The sequence below is a fragment of the Nannospalax galili genome, unplaced genomic scaffold (genome assembly GCF_000622305.1).
Source record: "Nannospalax galili isolate Female #2095 unplaced genomic scaffold, S.galili_v1.0 scaffold996, whole genome shotgun sequence".
NCBI lineage: Eukaryota > Metazoa > Chordata > Mammalia > Rodentia > Spalacidae > Nannospalax > Nannospalax galili.
In genome coordinates, this window is record NW_008339436.1 from 1,782,858 (window position 1) to 1,805,593 (window position 22,736).

The 22,736-nt window shown below is 38.5% G+C and overlaps 1 protein-coding gene and 1 pseudogene across 1 annotated transcript in view; both read left to right on the top strand.

Moving 5' to 3' along the window:
* The window catches only part of Parg (poly(ADP-ribose) glycohydrolase), a 123,554-nt gene that overhangs the window by 28,445 nt on the left and 72,373 nt on the right, over positions 1 to 22,736 (top strand). Inside the window, exon 9 of the mRNA XM_008834110.3 lies at positions 22,022 to 22,114. Coding sequence (XP_008832332.1) covers positions 22,022 to 22,114 — 93 coding nt within the window. The remainder of the gene's footprint in view (positions 1 to 22,021; positions 22,115 to 22,736) is intronic.
* LOC103735009 lies at positions 17,020 to 18,195 on the top strand (annotated as a pseudogene).

Sequence of the window (22,736 nt, forward strand, 5' to 3'; positions counted from 1 at the left end):
CCATTTATTTGTGTGCACACACATGCCCATACATGCATATGGAGGTCAGAGGACAACTTTTGGGAGATAGTTCTTTTCTTTCAATCATGTGGATTCTAGAGATTGAACTTGGATCATCAAACTTGGCGAAAAATGCCTTTTTCTGCTGAGCCATTTTGCTGGCCCTCAGTTTTATTATTTTCTATGTGAATATCCATTTCAAGTTGATTTTCATGTTTGATAAGAAGGATGCAGTTTCACTATTTTGATTATGGATATCCATTGTCTAAGCATCATTTGTTAGAAGACTACTCTGTATTTAATTGTTTTGGCACCCTTTTCAAAACCTGATTTACTAAACATTTAGAATTACATTGATCTTCTGTTCTATTTTATTCATCTGCGTGTCCATATGCCAGTTGTATGCAGTCTCAAATATTGTATCTTTGTAGTAAGTTTCAAAATTAGGAAGCATGTATTTTCTAATTTGATTCTTTCTGCTATTTATTTGACTTTTTTGTGTGTTATTTTTATTTGTATGAGTGTATTGCCTGCATGTATGTAAGTACACCCATGTCATGCGGTGCTCTTGGTGGTCAGAAGAGGGCATTGGATCCCCTAGAACTGGAATTACAGACAGTTGTTAAATGTGATGTGAGTGCTGAGATTTGAACCTAGGTCCTCTGCAAGAGCAGTCAGTGCTCTTAACCATTTAGCCATCCAGCCCTCATTTGTCTATTTTTGAATCTTTTGTATTTGGATGGGAATTTTAGGATTTGTTATTTTCTGCCAAAAAAAAAAAAAAAAAAGGCAGGTTGCAGGGCCAGCTTTTATATTCAGGTTAGATAGAATCCAGATTAATTGTGCTTTTTGAGGTAGTGCCAGTAATTTCAGGGTTACTTTATTGAGCTTTTGACCCATGACAGCCATAAATAGAGTCTTTATCCTTCTAACAGGAAATTTGATATCTCAGAGTATCCTTGAATCTGAACATAACCTCAGCTTAGACGTCATTTCTGATGCATTGAAAAATCAAATTGATAAAATATTTTTCTTCATCACTGAAGTTATTGGAGCATAACATTTGTGTTTTGTAATTTTCTGGGTTTTAAGTAGATACAGCGATTAATTTCATAAGAAGTAATCCTAAATATGACTCCTTGAATGGCAGTAAAACATGCTGTTGGTTACAGCACTTTTTTCACCTTGCTAGGTAGGTAGTGATCATTTTTCTTTTTTTTTTCCTGACCTTGCACCATAGCATACAGGAAAGGATAATCTACAGCAAGTTTTGGTAGGTTTTGTATAGATTGTAAATATAAGGTATTACCAAGGTGCTGGTGATAGTTTATAGTTCTTTAGGGAAAGGATTCATTTCATTTTTTATGTATTTTATTTCATTGATTTTTATTTTCCTTATAAACATGCAAAGTGTTAAAGAAACCTAAAACTGGATCAAATATTTACCTTCTTATTGTAGTTTTCAAGTCCTTGTCTATGTATATAATGTCTTATGTATTTATATTTCCACATAAATATATGTTTAAACTATCTTGTATATTACAAAATTTTTGTTTTAGTTTTGTAGTTGTTAGTCTTCATGATTGCATAGTATGTCAAATTGACAAATCATTTTCGCAGCCATTCCTGCATTAGAAAGTTAAGGTGTCTGTGTAAAGCATATCTGGAAATTCAGGGATATTTTTCTCTGCTATGTCAGAATTGCTGTTCTGTCATTGTTCTGTACTTAACCAGAGAATTTAGGTGTTTGATACATTTTTGTGCTTTCCTGTCTATCAAATCTCCAAAGATTAATATAGAACTTTATTAAGTCATAACCCAGGGACAAGCTTGCACAGGTCTTCCATAATGAGGAGTGTCAGTGTGGCTGGCAGTGGAAATAGATAAGGAATGCATTACTGCAGGGGGATCATTGTTTGGTGAGGTGAAATTTTAAGTGAATTCTGTTTATTTTGCCCGGCTTAAGTAAATGTTTATTTCTTTTTAGTTGATAGCCGGGCGTGGTGGAGCACGCCTTTAATCCCAGCACTCGGGAGGCATAGGCAGGCTCTGTGAGTTTAAGGCCTGTCTGGTCTACAAAGTCAGTTCCAGGACAGCTGGGGCTACAGGGAAACCCTGTCTCAAAAAGACCAAAACAATAAATAAATAAATAAATAACAAAGTGAGTTCCAGGACAGCTGGGGCTACAGGGAAACTCTGTCTCAAAAAGACCACAACAATGAATGAATGAATGAATACTGTACATATTTATGGTTCAGTACCTGTGTATACTATGTAATATTTAAATCAAGTTAAACCTATTGATTTCCTACAACATCTGTCTTTTTTTTTTTTTTTGTAGTGAAAATATTGGTGATCCTTGCTTACAGCTTTTTAAAGTACGTTGTTATTATTGTTTGGTTTCCCTGCTATGCAAAATTTGGAAATTATTCATTGAAATATCAAATTGAATTCTGGATGTCTTGCTTTGCTAAGCAAAAATATCCAGTGAAATTTAATGTCCTATTGACATGAATAATTGAGTGTGGTTCCATGTTACTGTCGCTATCTGTAGACTACTACCTTTTATAAGAAGTAAGGGCATTCAGCTCCAGTCCTGCCCATGAGCATCCTGTTTTAGAGTGGAATAGGAGTATTGCTGGTGCCGTCATTATTTTGTCAGAAGCCAGCAAAATTCACAGGGATCAATCCATTAGTTTGTAATTTATAGTTATATATTTAGATACATTGTGTTGAAATGGCAGTTTTGCATCTTGAGTGCTAGTGTTGGCCTTCCTCACTGCCAGCTGTTAGGAATGCTAGGAACAAATCATCTGTTCTTTATGGTCCTCTTGTGTGGTATTCCACAAAATTAAATCCAAGCCCTTCAATAATTTATATTCTAAATGGATCAATATACTTACTCTTGGCACTTTTCACAGATGTTAATAAAATGTATTAGCAAAGGCTCTCTTATTAATGCATTGTAGATAATTTTAAACATTTCCATATCTTAGCACCTGTGGTGTTCTTTCCTTTCATTTTTAATGACTGAACTTGTGAGGTGTATGTTGTTAAAGAGACCAAAGAAGAGCATGGGTTATATGTTTAAGAGGGGTTTCTTCTGTTCTGGACTTGGATGGTGGCTTTAAAAATAGATGTTTGCTTTATTAAGCTTCATTAAGCTACACACATAACTTTTAGGTAGTTTTTGAATATATATTTCACAGCATGTGCAAAATGTTTAATATAAAGAGCTGTAAATTCTAAAATTAATTTATATAGCAAACTTTTCAGCAAATGGATTAATTGTGGAAAGAAAACCTAAAGATTTTAGTGATTAGTTCATTTTCACTCTGTTTCATTTTATGCTTGGGATCCAAAAAGATATAAATGAATATTTCTCATTCTTTCCTTTTGATGTATAGCCATGAGTAACAGGTGAATTTTTTTGGTTTATGTCAAAAGTACAGAGTGGGAGATAGGAGTAGAGCAATAAGAGGACATTTGAGGGCAAAGAAAAAAGGGAAAAAGAAAGGTTTTGATTAGCATCCATATTATGTGATAAAATGTTAAAATTATTAGGTAAAACTAGGATTAATCAATCATTGAATAGCATAAGGCACAGTAGTGTGTGCTCATGAATTGGCACACTTCTATTTGAGAAGCATGCTGTGGATTGCCTAGCCTTCCACAGTGTAACATACTGTTGTGGCTAGCTCATCTCGTGAGGATTGAAGCTATCAAAAGTACTCAGTAATTTTTGTATTCTGAAGGTACCTCTTCCTCACCCCAGCTGATTCTCTGTGAACAGTTCACTGTGTTAGTGTTCTTCAGAAAAGCTAATCTAAGGCAAGCAGCTGTGGTAACCAGTGTTTCAAATCAGAACAGACTTCTATATCCAATAGTCAATAAGGATTATGGTCATCTTCTTCAAAAAGCCTTTTGGTGTTGTGGGTTTCTTTTTCTTTTTTCTTAAGAGAAATATGCTTTTGCACATGAACACATAATCTGTGCCTTTTGATTTAGAATTATTAATAGATAACCTATTTCTGGGTCTTTCTTCAAAGCTTAAAAAGTTTAAAATGCTCTTGTATTTGTCATGAAGAGCCTGTAGCAAATCCCTAATCAAATGAAAGCAGCCTTGAATGTTTCGGAAGACTACAGCTAATGTCTTTATCTCTCTAGCTTTCGAGCCTCTGATTGGAGTTCAGTGGAAATTTAACCTTTTTGGACCTCTTCCCTTGGTGACTCACAATCTCTGGAATCAATAAGGTCTGCATTACTTTACAGCTCAAACTAATTTAATTCATGAGAACTGTAGAAGCCAAAAGGCATCTAATCAGAGTCACTAAAATATTAAAACAGATATATTGTAACTTCTAGTTTATATGGAATATCGGAAATTCCATCATCCCTCCCCCATTTGGTTAATGGGTATTTTTGTATTGGGGTATATGTTTAAGATTTATAATCGTGATTCTTCTAAATTTAGTTCATGTCTCACAGGACACATTGCTGTAATTGGAATGAGGCACTCTATTTTGAAAGACTTACCAAGTTACTGTGGAAGCTCACTCTTGAGCCCTCCTGTGCTATGTTACTGATGAAATTAGAGTTATTTTGTGATTATGAGACACTGAATTGTATTTAATCATGTGGCCCATAAGAATGTCAGATGCTACAGACAATCCATTCAGTAGAATTCTATCTATATTCTAATAATGAAATTAATGTAATATATTAATGTCCTTTAACCTCCAGCCTTTCATTTATTCATTTAAATTAAACAGCAGCAGGAGTCATTCCTTCTAAATGTGGCTTTGGTGTTGACTTCATTACCCAAAGGACTATTCTGATGATTCTGTGCTTTCCTCTCCTTAGGATCTCTATCTCTCTCTTATCACCTAACTTTGAAACATGTTACTTTTTTGTTTTGGGCATTTTATGTACCAAGTTTGATGTGATGCCTTAATTCTTACTAAATTAATTTACATATAATATTTTATGTTCCAACTCATTAAGAATAAATGCTGTGTATTCCTTTTGGATAGCGCTTTTATGTTTAACCCTGCAAGGACTATTGTAGTAAATATTCTCTGAAGATAAAAATAATATGAGTAAATATAGTGTCAGAGCTGCTTTTCAGATTTATAGGTTGGTTCTGAGCTGGCTAAGCAGTTATTCTTTAAGAGTCTGTTCAAAGAAATTTTTGTAATTCGAGTGGCATACCTGTCTGCCACAGATGCTCTTTGAGTAGAAGTATAAAAAGACATTTTCTACAAAAAGAACCATTTTAGCATAATAAAATACGGAATATTTTCAGATGAACTCTAAAGTGATATATATTGGGGTAATCTTTGCTTTTGATCCTACCCACTCAGAGATAAACAAGACACATCTTACGGCAGTGGAGTAGTGAAGCTGGTCTGTCTGCTGTCCAGTTAAGTAGCATATGCACACCCTCTTTTCTGGGAGTTGTCTGTCTCTGTAAGTTCTCTTCCTTCTTCCATGCCTGTTGCTTAAAAGTTGCAGACCATTCCAGCTTCGGTTTTGGCCCAGTCTCCTCAAACTTTCCTCTTCTTCAAGATAGCCGTTTTTGGTATCTGCTCTCTGTTTGCTGGGACATGCTGGCTGGGCCTGGTGGAGACAGTGGTGACTATTGTTTTTGAGAGCTGTACTATGTACAGTATGAGCACTGTGCTTCATCTCTCCTAGTTCTCACAACTACCCTGTAACACTGTTAGTGCAAATGAAGGACTGAGGCTTAGAAAGTTTAAGAAACTACATAGCATCTTACCATGAATCCATACTGTGGTGTGTGCTGTCAGAATTGAGTGAAGAAGCTAAATTAGTTTAAACATACTGTCCACACAGGTCAGTTGGGAATAGAGAAAGGGGAAGAGTCATGGTAGAAAGCAGTCGAAGAAAGCCAAGTTCAAAGATTGAATTATTAATAGAAAGAAGAGGAAGTTAGAAAAATCCTCTAGGAAAAGGTGTGACTTAATGGCCTAACTTAAGGGGCTGGAGAGATGGCTCAGCTGTTGAGTATTTGCTGCTCTCCCAGAGGACTTGAGTTTGGTTTCCAGCATCCACTCAGGTGGCTCCCAATAGCCTGTAACTCCAATTCCAGGGGATCTGATATCTTCTGGTCTGTCTGGGCACCTGCATGCATGTGGTGCACATACATACACTCAGCACACATAAAATAATAAATAACTTAAAAATAATAAAATAAAGACATGACTTAAGAGGGCAGCTGCCACCTGAAAGGTTTCAGATGGTGGAGCGTGTTAAGAGAGACACTGAAATTACTGGGGGTTAAGGACTTTATTCGAAAAGTTATTAAGGCTATGGTCAGACTGAGGCAACAGCATAATAGAGGCTCTGAGGAGAGGAATTGGAGCCCATGTGGCAGAAGTGGAAATTTGTTCTTTTATCTTTGTGAGGAGGATGATGGGGGCTGGTGTTTATAGCAAGAGCCTGCAACCAGGTTCCCTGATTTCCAGACTGGTGGTAGGGAAGGGGGCGAGGAGCAAGAAAATGTGGCTCTGATATAAAACTCCCTTCCCAGGTGAGACCCTGGCACTAGCAAGTCTCTTAGCTAGTCACTCATTGACAGTGACATTCTTTTTTTTTTTAATATTTTATTATTTTTATTTTATGTGTATGAGTGTTATGCCTGCGTGTAGGTAAGTGCACCTCTGTCATGCAATGCCTGCAGAGGACAGAAGAGGCTGTTGGATACCCAGGAACTGGAGTTACGGACAGTTGTTAGCTGCCCTGTGGGTGCTGGGATTTGACCCCCGGTCTTCCGCAATAACAGTCAGTGTTCTTAACCGTTGAGCTATCTCTCCAGCCCCGACAGTGACATTCTTAACACCAGCTTTGTACTCTAACTGGTTAATTGATATTTGTCTTAATGGCCCACTTACTAGTCTGTATGTGAGATTCACTACTTTATTAACCCATATGACCTCAGCTTGGACCTGATTTTCCCCAAGGGCCAGTTGCCTGTTTTAGATTAGGAGCAGTGAATTTTTTGTTGTTGTTGTTTTGTTTTGATCTTTTTTTTTTTTTTTTTTTGGAAACAGGGTCTCCTTGTAACCCTAAGCTGGCCTGGAACTCACTATGTAGATCAGGCTGACTTCACAGAGATCTACCTGCCTCTGCCTCCAGAGCCTGGCTATGAGCAGTGAATTCTTGCCCAGCCCCTTCTACATATTTAATCCTGCAGTACTCTTTATTTTTAAGTATCTACACAATTTTTCTCCTGGTCCACAGTTTCCCTGGTTGTATTACTCAAGGACTTTGTAAATAAATGGTTGAATGAGTTAGTGTAAAGTACTGCAGATTCCATCCAATTGAGAATAGTTCTGAGGAGTTTTATATTAAAATGTTATGCTAAACATTTCCCCCAGTTATTTATAAGCAGACACCTTTACTGTAACACTGCTTATGGTTTACCTTGTAGCCAATATTTCAGGAAACACACTTTGCAAAACAGTTTTAATTTGGAGGTGAGGGAAAATGGGAATAGTAAATCTTACTGATAGGCCTCAGTAAAAGACAATGTTACAGAATCTTATCTTGGCCTTTGGTTCTCTTTGCCATCTTTTATGTAGTTCTTGATTACTCACTTTCTGAACCTTTTCTGTTGTTTTCTAATCTTTATAATCCACCTTCTCCCACTTCACACCTCACTGAGAGATTTGAAGCCATCCAAAGGATAAATTGTGTCAGTTCCTTTTTGTTAAAGCTTTCATTATTCTTCACTTGTCTTTTTCTACTAAGAAGAAGATAGTTTACTCCTTTTGTGACTCAGCATGTCCAAAACCAAATTATGCCTTCAGCTACTTAAGTCACCATGTCTTTTCTTACCTCATCCCTTTTTTCCTGACGGCTGTTTATAGCTGCTTGACTTTTTGTCTTCAGCATGACTGTGACTTCTGCAATTGACTTGTTTTTTATTAGGCGTTGTGTATGTGTGCCTGGGTGTGTGTGTGTAGATGTCTTCCTCAATTGCTTTCTCCTCTTCTTTTTTTTTTTTTTTTTTTTTTTTTGAGACAGGGTCTCTCTGTTCCTCCAGCTGGCCTGGAAGTTGCTATGTAGACCAGGCTGGCCTTGAACTCACAGAGATCCACCTGTCTCTGTCTCCTGAGTTCCTGGGATTAAAGCGGTGCACCACCACATCCTGCCCAGTCACTCTCTGTCTTATTCTTTAAGACAGAATCTCACTGAACCTAGAGCTCACTGATTTGGCTAGACTGGCTGACTAGCAAGCCCCAGCAATCCTCCTGCACCCAGGTTTTTATTTTTTATGTGGATGCTGAGGATCTGAACTCGGATCCTCCACTTCCATGGCAAGCGCTCTACTGCCTGAGCCATCTCTCCAGCCCCTAGGCATTATTGTAAGCAGTCCCCATTGGAGTGCTTCAGTTGTTAGAACTAATGAACCTACATTGACAGTTGCTTAACATCTAATTGACTTTTCAACTACCCATTGTCCCAGTTTGGTTTCTGTTGCTGTGATAAACACCAAGACTAAAGGCAACTTGGGAAGGAAAAGGTTTTTCTTTTTTAATGTTTAAATGGTTTTATTTAACAGAGAAATTATCAGAACCTTGAAATGCTGATGTCAACATTGAGGACATTTCCTAAATTTATTTCATTAAAAAAAAAATTGAATCCAGAATCTGCCTTGTGTAACTGACCTTGTAGAGAAATCTAACGCTTGTGTTTCTAGTATCCAAGACCAGAGAAGAGTCTAGACTGGCATCCCACACCCACACCGTGCAGTTAGTGACTATGATACACAAAATAAATGCTATGTTCAGTACAACATAGCTTTTATAAGAACCCATTCTTTTTTCTGATTTATTTATTTTCAATTTTTTATTAAATTTTTGTGTATTTCATACATAAAATTATCGTTATGCCCCCTTCCCCTTTGGCACCTTCCCATACCCCCCCCCACTGGAGTTCATACATTCTATCATTTGTGTTAAAGCCTATCATGTATGTTAATATCCTCAGATGTCCCTCAGTGCAAGTTTGTCCACCAGGGTTTAGTCAGCCTATCTAGAGTCTCCCTTTAAGAAAGTCAGCTCTTCCTTACCCAGTGTTAATCAGCTGCCAATAATTCTTCAGTTAAGATAGGGGCCTGCTGTTCACCTCCACAGTTCTGTGCTGGATTTTTCTCTGCTTAAGTTTGCATGGGTCTCGTGCATGCTGACACCATTGCTGTAGGTTTGTATGAGAAGGGTCCCAGGCACCTGTAGGACTATTTCTGTATGGTCCTGCGCCTTCTCCTTGGCTCTTAATGTTTTTCCGCAGCCTCTTCTGCAGTAGTTCCTGAGCCCTTGGAAGGTGGATATTAATAAAGGAGTCCTGTCCAAGGACTCACACTCTGTAGACTCTTATTCTCTGCATTTTGGCCATTTGTGACATTTTGTGTTCCTGGCCCTCTGATGCATGAGGGAACTTCATTGATGAGAGTTGAAAGATGCATTAGTGTTCTCTTCATCCCTTGTTCTAAGTTCCATGAGAAGAAAGGGTTTATTTCAGTCTACTGGTTACAGTTTTATCATTGAGGCAAGCCAAGGCAAGAATTGAAGCAGGGACCAGGGAGCTTACTGACTTGCTTTCTGGGCTTGCTCAGCTATCTTTCTCATATATCCCAGGCCCACCTGCTCAGGGATGGCACTGCCCACAGTGGGCTGGGCCCTTCTACATCAGTTAGCAATGTTGAAAATGCCTCACAGACAGCTTACAGACAGGCTAGTCTGATGGAGGGAGTTGAAGTTTCCTCTTCTCAGGCTGTCGGGGTGATATCTGAAGCTAGCTAACATTCTCCATTCTCTTTTCTATGGGAGACTATGATTTTTCTTTGTTTTGTCCTTAGCATTTAATGTGATACCAAAAGCTTTAAATACCGCTTAGTTCCGATGACATGCAAATCTTTTATCTTCAGTCCTGTTAGCTTTTAATTGCTTTCTTGGATTTATTCACCTAGATTAAAAAAAAATTTATTTATTATTTTTATTTTATGTGTACGAGTGTATTGCCTGCATGTAGGTAAGTGCACCCGTGTCGTGCAATGCCTTGGAGGACAGAGAGGCCATCGGATCCCCTGGAACTGGAGTTATGGACATTTGTTAGCTGCCATGTGGGTGCTGGGATTCAAACCCAGGTCTTCTGCAAGAGCAGCCAGTGTTCTTAATCACTGAGCCATCTCTCCAGCTCCTCACTAAGATTTTTTTTAAAATTTTTGTTTTATGTGTATGAGAGTTATGCCTGTTATGTACGAAAGTGTGTTGTACAATGCCTGCTGAAGACAGAAGAGGGTGATGGATCCCCTGGAACTGGAGTTATAGACAGTTATTAGCCACTATGTGGGTGCTAGGAACACAGCCTGGGCCCTCTGTACAAGCAGACAGAGCTTTTAACCACTGAAGCATCTCTCCAGCCACACCTAGGTATTTTATAAGTGTCTAAAAATAATCTTATCACTATTCCTACTCCAAGCTGTCTATAGGCACATGGTTCTACTGTCTCTCTGTTGGCTTCCTCTCTTAGAATTTGTCCATCATGTTAGCTGGCCTATTCTCTCTCAGCCACTGCTTCCATATCCACCCACCATTTCCTCGTCTTAAGATTTGCTAATTTTGCTTCCTAAACTTACTGAGACTCACCTCTGTTTTCGTTGTACTGTCTCATCCATATTGTCATTATGACTCACTGTTACATTCAGTAGCTGTTTGTCTGACCCTTGTTCCTGTGTTGCCCTTGTCAAGTTCATCTTTTGTGGTGTACACGCTGAGCTGTCTGAAGCATAAATCTTAAACCTTTCCATGACGCTTCATGTATTTTCAGTTTTCTTGCTTGATATTTATAGAGTTCTATTATGTTGCCTCTGCCCAACCTCTCCAGATTTATTTCATGTCACTTTCCAATTCCAAACCTCATAGTGTGAAAACCAATTTTTTTATGGTTCTCTGTCATTCTGCTAGTCCATCCTTCAAGACTTAGCTCAGTTTTGATCTCCTGGTATCCTTTTCTGTCCTCTCAGCCTCTTCTAAAGTTCTTCTGTGTTCACAGTACTGTATCTACCTCCATGACCCATTTGTCATGTTCTGTGTATGAAATGTTGGCATATTTCCTGAGGCTAAACTTCCTCTTAGTGTTTTCTAATTTATGGCTGGTGCTCAGTAAACATATCTAGAATTTGGGTCATGATATGCAAGGAAAGTAGTCCAGCACAGAGAGGTGTGGGCTTTGAGCCACAACCTCTGAGACATTTCTTTCAGAATAACTGTATAAGGTGGCAGTTGACCTCAGATTGGCAGCAAGAGCCATAGACATAACCCTCAAGATTGTTATGTATTATTTTACACAAAAAGTGGTGCATTCTAAAATTTAGACAAGGACCTTGCAGTGTTCATGTTGATTCCTCAGGATGCTCCATTTGATGGTCTAAACAAAATAGGTGTATAATACATGTTAGCAGCCTGTGACTAGACTTAAGTAGAAGGGACCTTTTGTTCTCTTAGATTCCTGAGCTCAGCAAATCCACACTTAAGGGGCCCATTTACCTCTTTAGTTCTCAGCATGCAGAAAAAGAATAAATGCCTCAGATGATAGGTTAAACCTAAGCTCTTAATCTGGTTTACTTGATACAGTGAAATACTACCCCAGTCTTCATTCACATCTTTAGCCTTGCATAAGCTGTATGGCCAAAACTATTGAAGGGGAATATCTCACTATTTTCATACTCATCATTTTAAAATAAGTTTCAGTTCCAAATGCAACCCAATGCAATTGAATTTTTAAAGTTACAAACACAAAGCTATAATTTTGACATAACTACATATGCCAGAGAACCTCTGATTAATGCCTTGATTGCTCTGGTGATAATTGAATTGCTAAGTAGAATTTTAAAAAAATATATTTTCATTGTAGTCTCATATGTCTTAATTGCTGATAGGGTTTTGGTTTTTTCCTCCCAAGAATCTGCCACCAGGGGGTGCCCTCAGACCCTTTGGGAGAATTAGGTTTGTTACTGCTTTAATCAGAATGAAATTCAGTTTATTCATACTATATGATTATTTAAAAATGAACCATTCTGTGTATATACATTACTCGATTTGTATGGATTATTTTACTGTATTGTTAGTGTGATAAGCTATCACTGAACTATCTTGAAAATTACTTAAAAATAAAAAATAGTTACTTTCGGGCCAGAGAGATGGCTCAGAGGTTAAGAGCACTGGCTTCTCTTGCAGAGAACCTGGGTTTGGTTCCCAGCACCCACATGGTGGCTAGAAACCATCCAAAACCCCAGTTCCGGGGAATCCAGTCCCCTCTTCTGACCTCCATGGGCATTGCACAACGCAGGTGCACTTACATGCAGGCAGGCAGTACACTCGTAGATACAAAATAAAATAAAAATAATACAGTATTTTTAAAGGTACTTTTTTTTCACAAAAGGAAAAGGAAGTTTATTTCTTTACCAAATGATGCCCAGTCTGATTTCTTTGTCTTTTTTTTCAACTTTTATAAAAACTTTATTGAGAATTTCATACATGCATATAAGGTGTTTTGATCAAATCCATGCCCACTCCCTCCCCTCCACCATTTCCCTCTCTGAAGAGGTAACCCTAAAATCTTTTAAGGATTAGATACAAGCTCTCAAATACTTTTGACATTTTTGGCCTTTGGAACAGAGTATGTTGCTAACAGGCCCAAAGACATTTTGACTTTTAGCCCAGAAACTGGCTACATTCCTTTGGGGTCTTTTTACCCTAACTACCTAGCCAATTCCTACTCCTATTCTTATCATGCCATCTTCTGAAGGGGTTACCCAAATTGCCAATAGGGAATAGACGCAGACAGCTCTGGCTTCTTCCATGCTGAACAGGGACGCAGGGTGAGGCAACTGGAGTACCCCTTCAGTGGGTCTATCTAAAAGACTCCCAAATTGCATAACTCTTATCTCTATGGGGCAAAAAAAGTCCTTGAATCATGAATAGGAGATGTGAAGGAGAAGTAAAGGCAAGAGTAATTAGCATTACAAGTTCTAGACAGGGAACTAGAAAAAAGTCAGAACGGCAGTTTTCAAATGTTCATATGAGAGTCCATTGGCGTTTCTTGTCAAGGGCTTCCAAAAGCATCCCTCTATTGGGTTCTTCATCATTTTCCTTTTGTCTTCCAAGGCTGGACTAGTTGGCTGGGAAGAGTGGCTGGATACTCAGATGAGTGTCCAGTGATCCTGCTTGGCACTCCTTTAATGAATGAGCACAACTTTCAACAAGCCCAACTGTGACTGTTTAGGGATCAGGCTCAGCCAAAGTCATGATGATGGTAGTTATTTCATGCAGAAGGGCCTGCTGTATGGCATTATCTTATTAAAAGGACCACCACGTGGAGGCAGGATCCAGGGGCTGTCAGGCAGTCCCCTGGGTTCTCAGGCCCTCTGGTAGTTGGAGGCCAGAGGGAGGCCAGAACCTGGCACTCTCTGGCGGTCTCTAAATGTACTTTCAAATTACTTATTAGAGTACAAAAAATCTTCTTAAAAGTATAAACTATAAGTTATTGATCACCTGTGTTTCTTTGACAAATTAAATCTATTTCGCTTATATGACTAGATAACTTATTACCATTAGCTATTTTTCTGAAATCTTGTTAATCTGAGTTTGACTGTCTATAAAAGATGGATAAGAGTTTGACTATATGGGATTGAAAATATCTGTTGGCTTGTATAAGAGTATTGTGGTTTAGTGGTGTTCACAAGAGTGATTGATGGATACAGCCATCTAGTTGTGCAGTAATGGAAATGAGAGAAGAGGACAATCTCTCAGGACATCCTGTGCTGGTGTGGGGTTATTCCCTAGGCAATAATCATTTACCACATAGCAGTATTGAGAGGTGAATTCTTTGCAGATGGAGGGTAATGAGAATATATTATTACGCTTTGTTGTTTCCAAGGTAAGAATGCTCTACATTTTACTATTAACATGAAAAAATAGTGATTATATACAGTAAATATTGTGAAGGGAAGATCTTCATGTTTTATAAACTTATACAGTTCTTTATGCTTAATGAATTTGTTTTTAGAAATTGTGTGTCTCTCTGTGTGTGTGTGTTTTATTATTAGAGTCATATTTTGTCTGAAGAACTGGGACGAAGGTATTTTTTTCTAAACCGATTGGGTTCCCAGATTGGTTGTTCCATCTTGTTCACAAAAGTTTGAGAATTTTAAGCCTCTGATGGCTTGATTTCTAAAGTGAGAAATTAGTGCCAGTGACAAAGCAGCTGTGATTAGGAGAGGTTGGGAGTGGTATTTTAGTGAGGTCTGGAAGGAAGTCTTTCTCCCTTATTTCTCCTTCCTCCTTCTATCTTGGCTAATAAGAATTTGGTGATGGGAGTAGAGAGGAGTCTAAATGCTGGTGCTTGCTGAGAGCTTTGTGCAGCTTGTGTGACACTATTCCTGGAGAGACGTGAGCAAATGACTAATTACCCAAGATACGGAACCAATAATAGACCAAAGTAAGAATCCCACCAAAGCCCCACTTGGTGAGCTAATGGGTTTTATTGGGGGTACTTACAGGAATATGGGTAATATTTTAAAAAGGAATTTACCAATTAAAAAGATTGCATTGCCTGCCATGCCCTTCCTGCAACCCCCCCCCCAAGAATCTATTGATGTGGAAGAAAGAACCATGTCTGAATAACATGACATATTCCAGTCAGATAACAATCAGATTAACCTATGGGAAAATGCAAATTATATCCAGCACAAGCTAAAAGACAAATACTTTTAATAAAAAGTCAATGTGGGGATTGGAGAGATGGCTCAACAGTTAAGAACACTGGCTGTTCTTGCAGTAGATCCGGGTTCGACTCCCAACACCCACGTGGCAGCTAACAACTATCCATAACTCCAGTTCCATGGGATCTGGCAGTCTCTTCTGTTCTCCACGGGTATTGCACGACACGGGTGCACTTACCTACATGCAGGCAATACATGTGTACACATAAAATAAAAATATTTAAAAAAAACTCAGTGTATCTCATTTATCTTTAGAGCATATTATTTCTGATGCTTATAATAAGCTACGATTTTGTTAGTATTTCCTAAATTTGAGTCATAGCACTTTCAAAAAGGGCGAAAGTAGAAAAGTAGAGAGGCAGGGCGACTCTTTGGCTAGCACTTACCTTGTCTTTCCACTGCAGACCCTGAGAACACAGGGCCTTTCACAGAACTGCCCTCTGCCATTGTATTCATTTTATTCCTCCTGTGAGGCTGTGAAATAAAAACTTTGAACAGTCTTTACTGCCACAGATTAGTTAGTTGCTAATTTATGAAATATGCCTTCTTAAATATGAAAAAGTTAGGCTGGGTATTTCCTGAAAACCAGTTGTACTTTATTAAGATTTGGAGAACATTGTTATTGAAGCCATAATTGTGATGGGTGATACACATGAGAGATCACCCTGTGGCTGGCCTGTCAGGCTTTCATGAGCCTTCAGAAATTAAGGGGAATGAGTGAGTTTGTTTTGTTGTAAGCTGTCACATTCTTCTCTTCAAAGTGTCAGCTTCAGTTGTACACAGATGTTAGAAGCATTACCTTCTCTAGCTGATTTTTTTTTAACCCTTTTAAATTTAGTGCTATAATTTTTCCTTTTCCTCTAATGTTTAATTTTCCTGCATGGGAAAAACAAGCCTAAGAATAAGTAAATTCAAAAGGTCTTAGTAATTTTGACTTGTTTCTTTTAATTTTTGAAATATAAACTTAACCTCTTGAATGGACTTGTGATATGCTAGTGAAATTTCCAGTGGGCTTAAGATTATATGATAATAGAAAACTGAGCCCATATATAGTTTGATGAACTTTCAAAACAACTACTATAGTATTTTTACTAAGCAGTAGAGATTCTGAAAGACAACAGAGAGGAGGATGACCTTCATAAAATTGTCTCAAATAGGTGTCTATTAGTAATAAATATTTTTACCAATACTGTAATATGAACATGACTGTCGTTGACATGGTGAATTAGCCATAATCTTGTCTTTTAAAGTTATTTCATTATTTTTAAGTGTGTATGAATGTATTGCCTGCGTGAATGTAAGTGTATCCATGTTGTGCAGTGCCTATGGAGGTCAGAGTAGGCATCACATCCCCTGGCACTGGAGTTTTGGACTGAACCCAGATCCTTTGCAAGAGCAGTCAGTGCTCTTAACCGCTGAACCATCATCTCTCCAGCCTCCATCGATATTATCTTAAAGCAACTTCTAGCAAGGATTAGAAAACATGTCCATAAATAAGAACATACAGCAGAAAACTTTAAATGTCTTGTTTAAAAAAAAAAAGTACAAAAAAGTTGCAAGAGAGAACTAGAAAGGAAAAATAGATGGATTTTGAAGCAAAATTTTATTTGACCAAGATATCAAAAAGATTATATAAGTTTTAGACTTAAGGAAAGGTAACTCTAAATGATTTCAGTCATGAAGCAAACTGTATCTGGCAGCATAGGAGGTGCTATAGAGGGTGAATGGTTGAGTTGCCAACCATGCAGAATGTATAGCAGGGTGTACATGTGTCAGTAGGTAGATCAGATTTATGTTAAGATTAGATAAGCATCTGGTCAAGATAGGCTAAATATCTTAATATTTGGGTGTCCCAGGGGTTCGAACCAGCGACCCCCAGGGAGGTGATGATTGGGGGTGAGTAAGCTACACAGTTCGCCAGCCCACACCGCCCCCAGTACCGGGGACACTCAGACGCATCGGGGAGTCTAGTTAGGCAGGGACTCATTTATTGCAGGTGTTACAAAGCTTATAAAGGCACCTGGAAATATCCCTCCCCCCCAGGGTGTATCTTAAGGATGGTCACGTGCTGATCATACGCTCCTCAGCAGTGCGGAAGTATTCTTCAGACTTTCAAAGCGAGCCAGGCCACACCCCCAGTAACTTCCTTTCGGACCTATGCAAGGTGGGGCCTTTAGGTCCCCACATGGGTGGACATCTAAAATTAATTATTTAGCATTAATACTTAATATTAAGTAGATATCAATACAGTTTCAATGTGCTTAGGCAGAAACTTTAGGTGGTTGAGCAGCAGGACATCCATTAGATTATGTAGTATTCCTGGTGAGACTAGGTGGCGGGCTGAGTCAGGGTAGCTTAGTGATTAAGTGGAGGTGATGAATACAGGAAGTCTTTCTGGATCAATCAATAGTCAATTGGTATGGGGGTTATTAAAAAAAAAAAGAAAGCAGAGTTTTCTTTCCCATCTTGCAAGATGGTGGGTGGAAAGGCTGAGAAGCCTGATGCAAAGGAGAAGCATCCCGCAGCCAAGAAGGCTGGTGATGGTGCCGCTGCAGGTGCTGGTACAGGCGAAACTGAAAAGGGAGACCCCAAAGTCAAAAAGCTGAAGAAGGGGAAGCCTCACTGGAGCTGAAACACTGTCCTGGTTAGGGGTTTGGCAGATACTCCTGGTCTGCTATGTATTCCAGAAAGGCTGTGTAAAAAGGGATACTCAGCTGCTAAATCCAAGGTTGAAAAGAAAAAAAAGAAGGTTCTTGCTAAGGTCACAAGATCAGTTGGTGGGGATAAGAATGGTGTCAATCGAGTCGTTAAGCTTTGGAAAATGCCTAGGAATTATTCTACTGAAGACATGCCTCAGAAGCTGCTGAGCCATAGCAAAAAGCCCTTCAGTCAGCATGTGAGAAAGCTGCGAGCTGGCATCACCCCTGGGACCGTCCTGATCATCCTTACCAGGAGCCACAGGGGCAAGGGAGTGGTTTTCCTAAGGCAACTGGCCAGTGGCTTGCTACTTGTGACTGGACCTCTTGCCCTTAACTGAGTTCCTCTGTGTAGAACACACCAGAAATTTGTCATTGCCATCTCCACAAAAGTTGGTATTAGCAACGTGAAAATCCCCCAGGACCTCAACAATGCTTACTTCAAGAAGCAGCAGCTACGGAAGCCCCAGCACCAGGAAGGCAAGATCTTCGAGAAAGAGAAATACAAGATTACAGAGCAGCGCAAGTTTGATCAGAAAGCTGTGGACTCACAAATTTTGCCAAAGATTAAAGCTGTTCCTCAGCTCAAGGGCTACCTGAGATCTCTCTTTGCTCTGACTGATGGCATGTATCCTCACAAATTGGTGTTCTAAATTTCTTACCAAGAACCTAATTAAATAACTGATACATTAAAAAGCAGACAAAACAAAACAAAACAAAAACAGCTGGGCATGGTGGCCCACACCTTTAGTCCCAGCACTGGGAGGCAGAGGCAGGCGAACTCAGAGCAGTTGTGAATTACTGGCCCATTAGCTAATATATTTTTCATTTTTTCATTTGTACATGGAGCTTTAGGACTTGTAAGATGCCTCTATATTAGAACCTTTGATATCTGGAAGTTAAGCAGAGTCACAGTAGAATTGTTTATGTCATCGATAAGGAAAGGAAGAATTTAGGACTTCATAGTTGTATGCTTAAATGTTCCACAGTAGTGTGTTTAAATCAAGTATTAGAGGATAAATGCAGATCTGGTCCGATAACTGGTTTTCCAGTTTCTTGGCCAGCACCTCTTTTCTCTGAAATAGCCTTCATTGTGACCTGGAAGAAAACCCCTGGCATCTAGTCTTAAGTTTTGAATGTGAGGAAATTGCTTCTTCAAGCTTTATGTTCCCATCCTTTCTATCTTGAGAGCTCTTTCAGGATAAAGTGTGTGTGTGTGTGTGTGTGTGTGTGTGTGTGTGTGTGTGTGTGTCTGTCTGTCTGTCTGTCTGTACAGTTAGAGAGGAAGGACCAATTAAATAAGTGGGAGAAGACTTCAGAGAGATGTGAACTACTAATTCCTAAAGTTTAATTGGTGGTCTAGTAGTAGTAAAATATTAAATAAGGCTGAGGGTAGTATAATGAATCATTACCATAATTGTGCCTGTTATTTAATGTTGAAAGTCTTGTAATTCTGCAAGATATTTCCATTTTATGGATGAACAAACAAATGTAATGGCATTGGCAACTTAAAAATACATTTAAAAGTATATTCCTGGATATACAGACATCTGGTTAGACATGTAAGAAAATCAAATATTATAAAATATTATAAAATTATATTCTAATTATAGAAACTATATTTTGGTGTGCTGTATATAGTTATTTTAATTTTGCAATTCAAAGGAATGCAATCAAAAGGGTTTTTGGTAAACAGATAAGCAATTCTCTGCTGTCTTAAAGTAACTGATAAGAAAGAAAAGGAAAACAGATAAAATAAGAAACAAAATGGTAGGCTTAGTTGAAACATATCCTTGATTATGCCAAATATAAACATTCTAAATCCAGGAAAAGAGAGTAGATTCAAAAAATGACAGTATAGAAAATCCTTTCTTATAACAGTGTTGGTCATTTGAGAGTAAAAGATATCTTTATTTATTAGTGTGTTTTCTGTCATAATGAAATACTTGAGGCTGGGTACTTTGTAAAGAAAAGACACCGTAGTTATGGAGGTTCAAAGGCTCCTGTAGCTCTCTCATGTGACCCTATATCATGGAGAGAGGGGAGTAAAAGAGATCACATGGTGAAACAAGATGCCGTAGAAACGGAGAAAGGACTTTTCTATAACAGTCTTCTTCTGAGACTTAACTAAGGACCCAGGAGAACTGTGTTAATCCCTCTAAGAACAACACTCAGACTGACCTTCCAGTCAACTTTGGGAAGGTTGTATATGACCTTCCGTCACTGCCACATTGAGGACCAGTTCCCCAAGACAAACCCTTGGAGGATGCATTCAAACCATAACAGTTTATAGTATCAAAAATGGAATGCAAAATGCCTCATAGCAGCATGTTTAAATTAGGTAAATACTACCCAGTAATGAGAAGGGGTGAAATATCAGTGCATGCAACAACCTGATCAAATCTGAGACAGTATTCTTAATGAGAAAAGTCAACTCGAAAGATCGTCAACTGTATGATTCTGTGTGTGACATAGGTTATGGAGATGGGAACTAGATCAGTAGTTGCTAGAGGTTAGGGACACGAAGAATAAAGGTGACAGGAAATGGATACTAGAAGATCTTTGTTGTAATAGAACAGTTCTGTGTCTTGATTTGGTGGTGATTATATAGGTACACGTGTGAAAAAAATGCCATAAAATAGTACATGTGCACCTTACCACTATTTGCTGGTTTTGCTAATGTGGTATGAGTCATATAAAATGTGAATATTGAGGAAAAATGTGTAAAAGGTATAATGAACTCTGCCATACTCCTGTGACATCATATCAATCTTTAATTACTTAAAAACGAAAAGGTGTACAAAGCATAAAATGAAATTATGAGCAAGAAGTGTCTGAGTGTTTTAAACAAATACATTAATATACATTTTCAGGTATAGGAAAGCAATTGTCTTTAATTTTTATCTGTGAAACAATAAACATATGTATGAAGTCCTTTAAATTTTAGTGTTTTTTATCTTATTTTATGTGTGTGAGTGTTTTGCCTGCATGTATGTAAGAGTTCCACGTGCATGCAATGCCCACAGAGGCCAGAAGAGGGTGTTGGATCCTTGGAAGTGGAGTTACAGACAGTTGTAGCTGCCATGTGGGTGCTGGGAACCAAGCCCAGGTCTGCTGGAAGAACAGCAAATGTTCTTAACTGCTGAGCCAGCTCTCACATCCTTTAGTATTTATTTTTATCAGATGTAAAAGAGTCTTATTATGAGGAAGCAGCCACTTAACTATTCTGAACTGTGCCTACCTCAAACTTGCAGTAGTCCTCCTGCCTCTGGGGTGCTGGGATTATAGGTGACCTTTTATTAGTCACTGAGGATCCAAAGTGACCTTTTATTAGTCAGTGAGGATCCAATGTGACCTTTTATTAGTCAATGAGGGTGGATGCTGACCTGTGGGATCAGCACAGCCACTACTCTTGATTCAAGTGGCACGTGTGTCAAGTATTAGAGGACAGAGTTAAGAGGATAGAGTTATGCAACTTGGTGTTTGTAAAGGGCCTCTTTGTAGAACAGAATCCTTTATGGCTGGGGGTGGTATGTTCCAGGGCCAAAGTTTCAAACAGTGCCCTGATAAGGCCCATCAGTGGGAATAGTGGCTTCTGACTGATCAGGGGGTTTTTGTTCAGTCTCCCTTTATGAGCCTCCCACACCTAATTTTTTGGTACGTTTTCTTTAGTTTTGTTTGAATGTATTGACTTTCTTCTTCCACTTCTTTAGGAAGTTAGGGCTTAACTGTTCAGATTTCCCCATCACCACTAACATAAGCTTTATTCTTCCTCTCCAGTTTCCTATGATAGTTGTCAAATTCATTTAGCTTCATTGATATTCTGTTTCTACAATAGGTGGTGAAAACACTATCCATATTTTATTTTGTGAAAGTTTTTGTTTCCCTCCAGAATTAGTAATCATGTGTTCACTTGCTGTGAAGTTGACAAATAGATGAAAACAGACCACAAATGTCATCTTGATGTACCTCAAAGAATGATACAGGAGTCATTGTAACTTTTCAAGTGTACCCAGAAAGGGAAAGCCATAAGGTCATAAGAAAGTTCATTTTGCATAGCCAGTAGGTTAGTTTGGGTACATAGAGTATGCTTCAAGAAATTGTGTAGCTTTTGTGGTGATTTAAGTTTTTAACTATTGAAACTAAATGGATCCTTGAAGGCTTCTGTGAGAGCCTTCGATGTTAGCAGTTTTCAAAAGTTGGTATAACCAAGGGCAGAATGTACCATTTTTTATTTAAAACTATTACATTTGATTGTGAGTGTTGATGTGAGTGGTATTTGATTTGGGAATAATTTGTTTTTGGAAAGCATTTAGGTAAATTATGTATGTTTAGCAATTAATTTGTAAACTTTTTGGCATTCCTGTTGGTATGCTTCTACGTGTGTTTGTGGATGATGATACTACACCTTTCAGTGGGATTTCGTGAGAAATGGATTGATAATTTAATTTTACTACAAATATTTGTTCATTGGTTACTATTTGCTACTATTATTGACATGTTTCATTGGTTTTAGGTACTTGAAGAAGCAGAGGCTCAACATTTGTATCAGTCCATTTTACCTGACATGGTGAAAATTGCACTCTGTCTGCCAAATATTTGCACCCAGGTTAGTGAATGTAACTTCTTCAGTGCTTTCCTGGGACTCCCAATTGGGTTTCCTTTAAGTGGCTAACATGGGAAATGTAATTCTGCAGTTACGTACTTTGCTGTATCACGGGGAAGGTTAGAGTCTAAGAAAGGATGCTTCAAAAGGGCATTAAAAATGCAGCATTCAATTTTTGAGTTTCCTTTTACATTGTTGGCATTTGTTTACTCAGACTTCCTTCCCTCGTTTTGTTTAAACAATCTGTCTTTTAAAAGTCATTTGACCTCAAACGACCTTAAGAGTAAAAATAAATCGGTTTATCTGGACCAACTGTATGGCCTTAAGCATCCAAAAGGAAAGTATAACCAAAGATTAAAGGGACCAATATAATTTCATAAGAGTCCGTATGTATAGCTAAAGGCTACATAACAAGCAACAATGCCAGACAGGCGATACCTTCTTTTGAGCTGTTAGCCAGGGTGGCCAAAGGGACTCCCAGTTAGTAACCCAGCATAGAACTGGGAAAATGAACAGCAGACCCCAATCTTATCCAAAGGAATACTGACAACTGATTACTGCTAGATGAGGAACAGCTGACCCTCCTAAAACAAAGACCTCTAGATAGGCTGACTAGATTCACCAG